Raw genomic sequence first — 13,265 nt, forward strand, 5'->3', positions numbered from 1 at the left:
TTAGCTGAACAGCCTATCGATATCTGTACTTCTTTTTTGATGTCGGACTTCTATTATTTTGAACACAACTGTACATTCTATTTTCTCAAAGAATTAATATGCTGAAATTCAGTTAATGTTTAAATAAAACATGTTTTGCATAATGCATAAGGATTTGGTTGGTGATTGATTGGCACACTAACGAATGAAAGGTTTATCCTGTATGGGTAGCGTTTATCAAATAGGACTTTGGAATATGACGGTGTCCATTGTTGCTCTGTGGTTTCAAATAAGTATCTCATTTTTATTGTTTTTTTATTGCAAACCATTGGCCTAAATTACACAAATAGACTATAATAATTAAGCACCAATTAAGGCCTTTATTGCACAAAAAAATGTAAGCACTAATTCTAATTACGGTACAGTTGAAATGCTGACAGCTTGGTCTAGCCTGATGCATCAGCCCCTTTCACATCATTTCACTTTGTGAACCCTAGTACTTGACATGTGTGCACTACATGGTGGCAGATACTTTCTGCTTCAACCAATCACTACAGTTTGGTTGTGACATATGATACGTGCTGGAGTGCATTGTTTGAATTCAGCGTTACTGCTTTCAGCCCTCCCTCTGCTGATTGGCCCGGCTCCTAGAGGTGAATGAAATTGAGCGGTGCTTGCCTGGCTAAGCTTGGCCCCCCCAATTAAAAAATCCTATCTGCGCCACTGGGCGTGGCAACACACTGTATTAGCGCATGCTCCCCAACCTGACCTGAATTAATTAAAAAACAAGCTACCAATTGCAGTCCCATGGCTCCCTCTTGTGGTGACTTTTTATAACACTGCATCCAGCTTGGTGAACTTTTACACTCACCATAGGGCTGGGCAATCATGTAGGTAACATAGGGGGCAACCTCCTGAGAGGTGCCAACTTCGCCAGCTGATTTCACTTGTGTGCAGCCCGCTTTGTCCAAGACATAGTGAAATTGGCTTGTTTGAGTGCCTAGAAGTCCTTGTGCCCCCTGCAGTACCAGCGCAGTACTGACACGCCATGTGGCGTGTTGTGGTTTTTTTCTTCTCCCGCCAATCAGGAGTTAGGAGATCTTCAGATTCAATCCTTATTGTAACAGCAAGGTTAACTGTGGACACTCTGCAGGAGTGTGTCCAATACTGTTTAACACGAATTTTTATACGGGTCATTCCATGTCAAATCATCACACTTCCGGACCTCATTGTCACGATTTGACATGGAATGACCCATGCAATTTCTTATCGTGTAACAATATCTCGTCATTTAAGCATCATAATTTCTTCAACCATTCACCATCGTTTGTTTTTTCCCTTCATCCACACCCCTAGATGATAAGTTTGCCAATCCTCTCTTTGGTCCCTCAGCTGAACATAATTGTAATATCCAGCCATGAACTTTTGGTGAACTCAAGCAAATCCTTTCCTTCAGTAGCAAACCTTTGCAGCTTCAGCTTGTTGCACATTGCCTGGCTAGAGGGTTACTAATATATTTGTCCTTCAACATAGTGAAAGGCTGCAGCAATAATAAAGTACATATTCATACATCAAAGGCTAACAAAATAGCTAACAGATACAGAATCTTCTAAGCCGACACAAGGTGCTAATTCATACTTTAATTTTTCTTCACATTGTGCATAGCAGTAATTGGTCTGCATTCTCTGAAGGTTATAAAGTCACTCTACACAGTTTACATCAGCTTCTTAATAGAGTCCTAATGATTACATTCTCTATGCGTTATGTAGTGCAAAATAATATTCCATGTGGAGCTCCAACTTCTGTGTGGGCCCCAACTTGCCAGCTAATTTCACTTTGTCTTGGACAGGAGTGCTGCACTGTCACAACATGGGGGAGGGATAAAGGTGTCAAGGGTGCTGTTGGTTAGCACAGTGGGACAAAAGAAACTCCTTGGGAAAAACTATTGTTTGTCAAGTAATGACAAAAAGACCAAAAATAAACTCAAACAAATGAAAGGTAACATCTTATTTTATCATCTATCGACTTACACCAAAATAGAAATGGAGCATACATGACAATAGACTACAGGTCCTCAATTATTTTTCCCTAATGGTCAAATGGCTAGAGGCTGCCAGTCCAATGGCTGGGTAGTCTTACTGCTTGAACCTTCTCCTTCTGTGGTCACCCCACAACCCAGGATGTCTTGCATTGCCAGAACACATCTAAGTTAAATGGTGAGCTCGACCTGATGAATGCACTGCAACACTTCCCCTAAATGCTATACATGCTGTACCCCATAATGTCTTCTAAGAATGCTGAAACAAAAGAGACTACATCCTCTTAAAAGAGACTACACCCTCAAGAGACTAAACCTTGTCTATAGGCGCTGTTATGACCCTCTTTGAGGGAAGACTCAACAAGCCATCTAGAGGAAAAGGGCCAGGCATAAAATATAAGAGAAAAACTGTCTTGACCAGGAAAAAGCACCGATACAAAGCCAAGTGATAATTAATTGTGGCAGTTTTATTGTGAAAAAAGAATAAAGGTAATATGAACAAATTAAAGAACCTGCGTAAAATAAAAACAAAAGAAATGCTTACCTACCTCACAATGGGAACAAAATATATGACCAAAAAACCTTCTGCACATACTTAACTATACTGATCTCCATGTGAAGAAGAAAAACTTCTCTCCCAATTGCCACTATAATACAATGACCTACAATCACACAGTAAAAAAAAAATACACTAAGGTTCCCGGCACACGACAAATCACAACAGACCAGCATAAACAAAGTGAGAAGTGCAAATTCCTTCTTGTGTGAAATATTTAAAGCCACAGGAACATAAACATGCATGGGGATAATGGATTGTATTAAGCTACATGCGTATTATTTCACAATTTGTGCGTATCAGCCATTTTACCAAGGAATGTCAAAGATGTTGTACGCTGCTCAGATGCAGAAACTTCAATGTTTCTTATCCATGTTAAAAGTTTCATATAAACAAAATTTATAGCAAGTGCTCACAACTCGTAAAAAGCTGAGCTATTGGGATGATGGTGGCGCAGGGGGTAGTGCTGCAGTTCGGCAACCGGAGGGTTGTAGGTTTGAGCCCTGGTTCCTCATGACCCCATTGAAGTGTCCTTGAGCAAAGAACTGAACCCCCAGTTGCTCCCCGTGAGCGGTTTGGTAATAATCTACCCCCACAGTTGAACATAAAGTCTAAATACGCACACAATGAAGTACAATATCACTTTCTTAATTAATGTGTGAATTTCCCAATTTGTCTTATCGTAGGGTGCTGAATGTACACTAACTCAAAGAAACTGTTCTTTTAACATATACATTCCAAAAAATAAAACCAGGACTGACTGTGATGCATATAATATGTAACGTCAAGTTTACTAGTTGGCTCTGACTGTTACACAAGGGCATTCGCCATAAAAATTCAGTTTAGCTGATATAATTAAAATTTTGTCGTTAAGAATAAAAGTAGCCTGCCTAAATACCACTAATGAAGGCTACCATATATGACAAACCAGAAGATGCCACTGCCTGTTGACATGAACTAGAATGCCACTAGTTATAAAAGGCTAGCAAGTTAATTCACAAGTTCTAGAGTACAGCACTCCTATACTGACATTCAGACTTTACATGTAGCCACGTTGCATCGATCACCAAAGTAGCTTCTTTCCTTGCATTGCTGCCAAAGTTGCTGATAAGTGAGAAGAGAAAAACTCTTCTATTATATTTAAAAGTCTGTAAGTCTGGTCATGAAGGTTCTTAAAATTATATTTTATTAAGTATTTTAAATACACGAGTGAGGGAAGGATAGAGCGGGAGATCGACAGGCGGATCGATTATGTTCAGCAGTAATGCGGGCGCTGCATCGGTCTGTCATGGTGAAGAAAGAGCTGAGCCAAAAGGCAAAGCTCTCGATTTACCAGTCAGTCTATGTTCCTACCCTCACCTATGGTCATGAGCTGCGGGTAGTGACCAAAAGAACGAGGTCTCGAAGATTTCACATGCATGACCTTTGTATCCCAGGCATTCTGATGCGTTATCTGCTATTTCTCCCAAAAAAGCACGCAAAAGTAGTGAGAACTGGTTTTGAGTTAATTTACCTGGTAAAATAAAGTTTAAATAAATTATATAAATGCTGTAATAGTACATGCAAATTAGTTGTTAAGTTACTGTAATGTAGTCTGTGAAATCAGAAACCTTTATTGATCCTAAAGGAAATTCAAGGAAGGAAAGGCATTCAAGCAAGAATTGCATTGTATACTGTGCATGACAATAAAAATTTTGAATCCTTGAAATAAATGTATTTGATCTTGTCCCTGGCAGCTATCTTTTTACACAGGGACACTATGCACAATAGTTTATTTTTGTTTCCACTGCTAACAGTTTGGATCAGGAGTTTGTTATTGTAAAAGAAATAATGTGCATGCAACTGATATTTGTATAGATTTATCTACCCCCTTCTGGCAGTGCTGCCATTGCAGTCAGGTCTCGCATACAACGAGGAGTAGAAGTTGTCCAACTTGGCTGCAGTCAGTTTATACTCCACCCCTGCAGCAGCTGGCAGATCTCCCTCCACGTCATGTCAGCTGCAGACAGACCTAAATCCAAGTCGAACGCACCCATACTCTAACACTGACTTAAATACACAACAGCTATTAAGACTAGAAACCGCTGAAGACATCGGGATTCCATACGAGGTAGCAAAGGGGGCATGGCATGCGGGAGGATCTGCATGAGCAGAGCGTGGCACGTGGGAGGATCTGCATGAGCAGGGCGTGGCAAGCGGGAGGATCTGCATGAGCAGAGCGTGGCACGTGGGAGGATCTGCATGAGCAGGGCGTGGCAAGCGGGAGGATCTGCATGAGCAGGGCGTGGCACACGGGAGGATCTGCATGAGCAGGGCGTGGCACACGGGAGGATCTGCATGAGCAGAGCGTGGCACGTGGGAGGATCTGCATGAGCAGGGCGTGGCAAGCGGGAGGATCTGCATGAGCAGGGCGTGGCACACGGGAGGATCTGCATGAGCAGGGCGTGGCACACGGGAGGATCTGCATGAGCAGGGCGTGGCATGCGGGAGGATCTGCATGAGCAGGGCGTGGCACACGGGAGGATCTGCATGAGCATGGCGTGGCACACGGGGGGATCTGCATGAGCCGGGCGTGGCACACGGGAGGATCTGCATGAGCAGGGCGTGGCACACGGGAGGATCTGCATGAGCAGGGCGTGGCACACGGGAGGATCTGCATGAGCAGGGCGTGGCACACGGGAGGATCTGCATGAGCAGAGCGTGGCACGTGGGAGGATCTGCATGAGCAGGGCGTGGCAAGCGGGAGGATCTACATGAGCAGGGCGTGGCAAGCGGGAGGATCTGCATGAGCAGGGCGTGGCACATGGGGGGATCTGCATTAGCAGGGCGTGGCACACGGCGGGATCTGCATGAGCCGGGCGTGGCACACGGGAGGATCTACATGAGCAGGGCGTGGCGCACAGGAGGATCTGCATGAGCAGGGCGTGGCACGCGGGAGGATCTGCATGAGCAGGGCGTGGCACACGGGAGGATCTGCATGAGCAGGGCGTGGCACACGGGAGGATCTGCATGAGCAGGGCATGACACTTGTAATCTATAATCTGCATGTTTTTGTTCTATTTTTATTTTGTATGCATATAACAAATGTTTAATGTTTTAGTCTTTTACATAAAGTAATTCAATGATTCAGGAAGGTTTCCAAAGATTTTATGATACAAATTTGATAATGTAAATTACAATTTACTTTTAAAAATAAATCCCATTGTAATATATTGATCTGTCCGTGTGAAGCCGACAGCCTATTCAATAGCTTCCCATCCATACATTTTTTCTTGTGTTTCATTTAATTTTATAGACTATATTTTTTGAGTGCACTTAAATTCGTTATTGTAGATGATTTCAGTCTCTCTCTGTCTCTCTCTCTCTCTCTCTCTCTCTGTGGGTGCGTGCATGTGTGTGTGTGTGTGGGTGCGTGCATCTGTGTGTGTTTCCATTACGACTGATGGGCGTTGGGCGCGGCTAGCAGTTTCTGTTCCTCTCTAATGAAGAGAAGCGGTATCCAGCAATGAACATCCTCCAAAGTTGAATAACAGCAAGCATCATTTGGATTTTCAATATAAATAGAAAATGATTGTTCCATTACCTATAATTACTGCGCTGCACACCTGGCAAAAACACGTTGATGAATTCAAAATATATGACTGAAATACTTATACACCCAACTGAAAATTGCTATACAAATCATAAAAGAACAAAACCCGAAAAGTAAAACTTATATACACTGAACAAAACATCAGAAAGGTAAGCCTGCTTTCTAAGATTTATATATTGTCGTATATATAATTTGTTTTTTAAAAATGATACATTATTATGTTCTGACGGTGACCACATTTCCCATAAATCAATGACGGTTTCCGTCTACTGTGTCTGTTTCGGGAAGATATCGAACTTATTCCATGAGCCCATTTAATGAAACTGCTGAATATAACTGAAGAAAAATGAAATATATATATTTTGGATGTGATAAAGAATCTAGATTTGTTTAATCACTAATTATTACCTTGTTGTAAATCTTGTTTGTAGGTGTGGTTGCCGATAATACTGAAAACATATCCTACATAAATTATTTAAGTCTGAGGACAAATAATTGTAGCTTGAAATGATGTCAAACTTAATCATCTATGTTTACTGTACATGGAGCATCTAACATTATAAATATTATTTACTGTGTTGTTTTGTGTTATTAATTTCTGTTGGTTCAACAGATAATTTGCTTCTGTACAGATTTCATAAATTATATGCTGTCAGTACTTTCACCAATTTATGCTGATTCGAAGCACATTAAATACAGCAAAGTTTTAAGGGATGATTTCCCTCCATATCTTGTAACAATCTACTAACTTATTTAACTTACCAGTACTTTTGTATGATAAAGTATAATATTTATACTTTATTTTGCCTTGGATTTTTAACTGTATGTGTTACAAAATATGTCATTTGCAGTAAACTTGTTACACATTAATGGTTGGTAAACAAATTCATATTTTAATAAGACTGACTGAGAAAATAGTTTTTAACTAAACATGCAATCTATTTGTTGCAGGTGCATAAAATGGCAGTGGTGTGCCTCTACTGGGTTACACTGTGGACGGCTCTGCTTAGCACTGCACACAGCTGCCCCAGACCATGTGTGTGTCAGGAGACATTAAACCATCATTTGGTTAATTGTGCTAATAAAGAGCTGCTCATGGTGCCTGCGGAGCTGCCGACTAACATAACGACACTCAATCTGTCTGCAAACAAAATTACTGCCCTTACGTCGCAGTCATTTGAAAGTGTCACCCACGTGGTATCTTTGTGGTTTGCTCACAATGCGATTGCTACCATAGAGGAGAGGACTTTGGCTCCACTGATCCATTTGCGCAACCTGGATCTTAGCTACAACAAACTGGTGAATTTTCCATGGATGGATCTGAAAAATCTAACTGCTCTGCATTTTTTGAAAATGGACAATAATGAAATGGTTAGTTTGCCAAAGGATGCCTTTTCTGCCCTTAAGGATCTGAGGTCTCTCCGTATTAACAATAATAAGTTTATGACACTTGTTGAAGGGACATTCAGCCCATTGATACTAATGTCCCACCTTCAAATCCATAACAACCCATTCATCTGCTCCTGCACACTTGAATGGTTGAGGGATTGGCTGTTAGGGGTAGAAATGTTTATTCCAGAGCAGAATTACATTACTTGTGAAGCCCCAGCAGAACTGAAAGGTGGACTGGTGGTTAGAATGCCCATATTGAATTGCTTAGCTCCTACTGTGCATGTATCATCCCAGCCTGATGCCTATAATATGAAAATCTATGAGGGTTTCATGTTTATCCTAAACTGTGATGCCAAAGGACATCCTACACCAGAGGTAATGTGGAAAATATGTATCGGAAACCAATACTTTGAGTTCAATATCCCAAGTACAGTTGATGAGAAAAATGATTTACCCATGGATGAGGAAACACCTGGCAGACGCTTTGTCATGTTACAGAATGGTACCCTCATTGTTCCTCATATAAGCACAAAGGACGAGGGAAACTACAGTTGTCTGGCCATTAATGACATGGGCCAAGCAGAGAGCACAATTGCAGTTGTCGTTGCAGGTACCCAGAGACATGACATCAAATCAGTTCCAGATACAACAGCAGAAAAGGTCCATCCATGGGTCCATTGGTCTGGGTCTGAAACATCAGAAAATAGTGTGATTAACTCAGGTAAAAGCAAATATAAAATCCTTCCAAGCAGGTCCACATACACCACTCTAAACAGCAAGCATGACTCCAGAGAGCCAGTAGTTGGCATGAAATGTGGTGTGCATGATGGTACACAGTACATCTCCAACCATGCATTCAACCAGAGCCTTCCTGAACTCAAACAATATGCATTCGATTTTGGAGTTATTTCATTGGAAGTATCAGACACTGAAGCAAAGATCCAGTTGAATCCTCTTTGGCTATCCAAGGTCAGTCTACAGCAAAGTCAGACTCAAGAACATAGAACTGTGAATAAAGATTTGTTTAATCTGTTTCCAAAAGCATCCATTGATTTGCTGTATTTATGTGTAAATAATGGCAGAAGACAAACAGTAGTCCAATGGTCCAAGATCGAGGATGGCATAAACGCCTACCATTTTATGGGTTTGTCACCTGGAACTAATTATACACTTTGTCTAACATATGACAAGGAAGACTGTCAGGTTCAAGTTGTCTTTGTAACTAGGAAGAAAACCCCTTCTTTGTTGATCATTGTTGTTGTCAGTATATTTTTGCTGAGTCTTGCCACTGTCCCCCTTCTGGGGGCTACCTTCTGCCATTTGATGCAAAAATATCAAGGTAAAACATATAAACTGATAATTAAGGCACGGAATCCAAACCAGATGAAGCACCCAGCGTCTGATTCAGATCGTAGAGTATCATTTGTTGAATCAGAGAAAGAGTCTAGTATCACTGACCTAGGTAGAGAAGATGGTGTCACAGATATTGCTGAAGGGGAATGGGAAGGCAATGTCATAACAGAACCGATTCCTACCTCGCATTCCGATATAAAACAGGAGGAATTTGAGGTGGGCTCAGAGTACAGTGATCGATTACCACTGGGAGCGGAAGCAGTGAATATGTCTGGAGAAATCAATGGCAACTACGAACAACAGGTTCTTTAAAGCATTTATTTTCCAGTTCATAGTTAACTAGTTACAGTCAATTGGATTTGACAGTTTCTGAAATTCTGTAAAATGAGACTCTGAGTAAAAACTTTGAAAAGGGACTAAATGGTATATAATACATGGAGTATTTGTATCATTGAAGTGTAGCCTTGTTTTTATTACGTTTGTTACTTGACCAGAAAAATATGGTAAATATCACTGGAAATACAACAGATCTGATAGAAGGGGAAACCTTGGTTTGAGTGTAGTAAACCTTAGCTGTGTGTGTTCTGTATGTCCAATCATGCACTGAGTTTGTGTGAAACCTTCATTAAATTTGTATTTGTGAATGAAGGCACTTTTTGGCAAGTGTGCTTGAAAGGTTATAAGCCATTTTATATAATTTTATGTAAACTGCAGCCATATTTAAGGTTATGACTTGCCAGCAAAAGTGTTGTATTTCCTCAAATAAAAACCAAAATTCAAAAGCTGGGTCTCAAATAATGGCTGGCGTGTAGTTGTCAGGAACAAATAAAGGCTGGCCCTCTAAATCAGGCCGGGGGTGGAGAATCTCCGGGGGATTTATCCATATAAAAGCTTTGTATGAACGAAATATATGTGAAGAAGCAGGAACTGATGAGGCGATGGCTTTGGGCAAACAGGCAGGAACCAATGAGGCGATAGCTGAAGGCGAGAAGGCAGGAGCCGTTAGGGCGACAGCCACAGGCAGGCAGGCAGGCAAGAGCTGTCGGGGCGATGGCCACAGGCAGGCAAACAGGCAGGAACCAATGAGGCGATAGCTGAAGGCGAGAAGGCAGGAGCCGTTAGGGCGACAGCCACAGGCGAGCAGGCAAGAGCTGTCGGGGCGATGGCCACAGGCAGGCGATCAGGTGTTTGGAGGTTCTTGAGGCAAAAGTGGTTTCTATATGCTATTGGCTATGTGTCCCCAAATACGTGGTCACTGGGTATTTTTAAAGTATAATGTGTTTATCTCAGTCTGGTTGCGGTTCAGTAAAGTTGCACAGTTGTAAAGGCCCAGTAAAACACAGGAATGATTTCAATGCAAATAAATTTAATGGTGTACAAAATTCAAGGACAGGATACAAATCAGTGCCACTTCATGTGAGTGTTTCGGTTCCTATCTAATCGGATTCCACTGTCTAATCAGTATAGTACATGGCTGGACTTCATCCAGAATGCTCTTAAGTCAGAAGAGAATGGCTCCCACAGCAGCAGAGAAAGCCATTTTCCATTGCACTGCATCAGCAAGGTTGCCTGAATTTAAGTGAATCCAAAAGCACTACAAAAATGCATTGCCTTTTTCACTGGAATAAACAATGTTGTTGGTTGAAACTGTGATATATTTATTAACAGTTTATTGATGACTAGCTTGTAATATTGGCAAATATTGGTTATGTTTTTTTGTATTTCAACTGTAAAACATGTTCATATAAAACATGTTTATTTTATAAGTTCAATCCTTGCCACATTGGACAAACATCAGGTTGCTTACAGGACAAATAGATCAACTAAGGATGCAATCAGCCTGTCTCTCTGCACTGCCTTAGAGCACCTGGAAGGGTTAAACATACACATTCCAAAACTCTTCGTCAATGTCAGTCCAGCTTCTAATAAAGTTATTCCCAGCACGCTGGTGTCCAAACGCCATAGCCTGGAATTAAACACTACAGTCTGCAACTGAATTCTCCGCAATTGAATGTCAGGGTAGGAAATACTCGTGTTCGACACTTATTCTGAACACTGGTGTCCCACAGGGATGTACTGAGCCCTGAACTCATGACTGTCTGCCTAGTCACTTGACATGATCATGACGTTTGCAGACAATACAACATCATCAGCTTGATCACCAAACGATGAGACAATATAGAGAGACAAAATGAGAGCACGGTCTTAGTATGGGCGAGGATCAGGTAACCAGAGTCAGCGGTCAGGGGGCTTGGCAGAACTCAGAGTAAGAAAGGACAGACACAAGATTAAATCAACACGGGCAGGCAGGCAGACAGGAAAAGGGTACGTGGGAGATAATGCTTAAACTCTCAGCAGTGAGATGTGATCTCACGTCTGGCCGACATGCCAGATGTGTTTAAGTAGAGAGGACAGTTAGTGTAATAGCACACAACTGAGAAGGAGAGTGGCACCATACTGGTTCAGCCAGTAAACCGGTAGATAGGTGGGTAGGTAGGTAAGTTCATTTGTCATTTTAGCCATATCCACACTATACAGTGAAACAAAACATTGTTCTTCCAGGGCCAAGGTGCTGAAAAGATATTTGAATAAACAGTGTTATTGCAGATACAGTATTTATGACATATACTGTATTTTAGCAGCAAGACGGCAATAAATAGTAAAAAAAAAGTGCAAACAATAGTAGCAGTAGGACAGAGAGTGTGCAGTATATAATAAATTAAATTGTATATGAAATAGTTCGTAATTCAGTTTTGGTTTAAGAGTCTGACAGCCTGAGGGAAGAAAATGTTTCCAATCCTGGCAATGAAGACTTGTATGCTGTGGTACCTTTTGCCAGATGGAAGGGGGGAAAAGAAGGTTTAGTAGGGGTGTGTGGGGTCATCCACAATGTGGATGCAACGTCACATGTAAATGTCTGCGACAGAGGGAGGAGAGGCCCCAATGATTTCTTTTCTGCTGTCCTCACTATCCTCTGTAGGGTCTTGCAGTTCCAGGCAAAGCAATTCCCACACCAAGCCGTGATGCAGCTACACAGTGCTCTTTATAGTCCCTCCCACATACTGATGAAATTTAGGAAGAACTGACTTGACATTTGTGTGACTGAAATCACCAGCTATTAGTCCATCTGGGTGTGTTTTGGAGCTCGCTGATGGCTCTGTAAAGATCAGCCAGCACGCTGTTGGCATTAGCCCTGGGTGGGATATATACCGCCACAATGAGGATGGTGAATTTGAGTGGTGCATAAAACGGTCTGCATCTAGCAATCATGAATAAGGAAACACTGTAGATCCTTTCAGTTGCAAGGCTGTGGCTATTCAGCAACCACCTTGGAACTTTCTGGGTCCATCTGTACTGCACATTCCAAGAGTACAAACCCGAGGAAGGAAACAGGTTGTTGGTGAAGCTCTCACTTCTCGGCCTTGACAAATAACTGCTGCTTTAATATTGTCTTATATATGTTCACACCTTTCACTACATTCAGAACATCAATATCAAATTAAAATCACAGCAAATGCATAAGAAAACATTGTACACTGAAATACCCCATATCTAGGTATTTGTGAAACAGCTGATGACTTTCAGCCATTGTAGCCATAGTCAGTTCTGGGAAGAATATAATTAAATGAACACATGATATAGTATCTACCCCTGCAGCTCAAATAAGAAATCAATGTTCATCATTGACACACAGATGTACATAGTCCCCAGGCACAGCTTACACATGCACAGACGGTAGTATCTTTCCAACCCATTTAAGCTATATTTTGACTATGAAAATGACTATATAAAAAGAATATACTATAATGCTGCATTCAAATCCATACAAATAATGTGTTTACATTGTACACCAGTTTTTAATAATTTTCTCATGTATCTGGGGTTCCTGTATGTCTGCATTTGAATTTGTCTCTGATGACAAAGTTATATAGTGTCTCAATAGCATCTCAGGGACTCCAGCTAATGTCAAATTTCAGGACGGGGGTTTTGGACAGCTGGCCATGCCCACCATAGCATGTGGCTGGACATGAATGATACCAACCCCTAGAATCATCACTGCCTTTCAAACATGCTTCCTGGCTGTGCCAGGGGATGATCTGCGCCTTCCTGTCTCGGTTATTGACTGTAGACTTTGACTGCTACAACTAAAGCATCCCACTTGTTGTTCCCTTATTTTATGCCACATACTGAATTGTTTTCTTTCCATTCACTGCACTCAGTTGTTTTAGTAAACCTGGCACAAGGTGAGTTTGTCATATATGCTTGATGCTGCTTAGATTAGTTTATTTTAGAATGCCACCTTCCGCTATTCACCATACTGTTGTATGTATGCAATTTTTTTTATCAGCAGTTCA

At 41.4% G+C, this 13,265-nt stretch overlaps 1 protein-coding gene across 1 annotated transcript; it reads left to right on the top strand.

The window, feature by feature from the left end:
• The first annotated feature begins 6,056 nt into the window (after nucleotides 1–6,056).
• Nucleotides 6,057–10,045, top strand: LOC125706227 (immunoglobulin superfamily containing leucine-rich repeat protein 2-like). Its single transcript, XM_048972806.1, has 2 exons — nucleotides 6,057–6,314; nucleotides 7,117–10,045. The coding sequence occupies exon 2, from the start codon at nucleotides 7,126–7,128 to the stop codon at nucleotides 9,220–9,222; it is 2,097 nt and encodes a 698-aa protein (XP_048828763.1). The 5' UTR covers nucleotides 6,057–6,314; nucleotides 7,117–7,125; the 3' UTR covers nucleotides 9,223–10,045.
• Nucleotides 10,046–13,265: the final 3,220 nt, after the last annotated feature.

This window comes from Brienomyrus brachyistius, chromosome 13 (assembly GCF_023856365.1).
Source record: "Brienomyrus brachyistius isolate T26 chromosome 13, BBRACH_0.4, whole genome shotgun sequence".
Taxonomy (NCBI): Eukaryota; Metazoa; Chordata; class Actinopteri; order Osteoglossiformes; family Mormyridae; genus Brienomyrus; species Brienomyrus brachyistius.

What these genes read in the sequence shown, in the direction of transcription:
- LOC125706227 (XM_048972806.1), top strand. Translation starts at nt 7,126, where the DNA reads ATGGCAGTGGTGTGCCTCTACTGGGTTACACTGTGGACGGCTCTGCTT.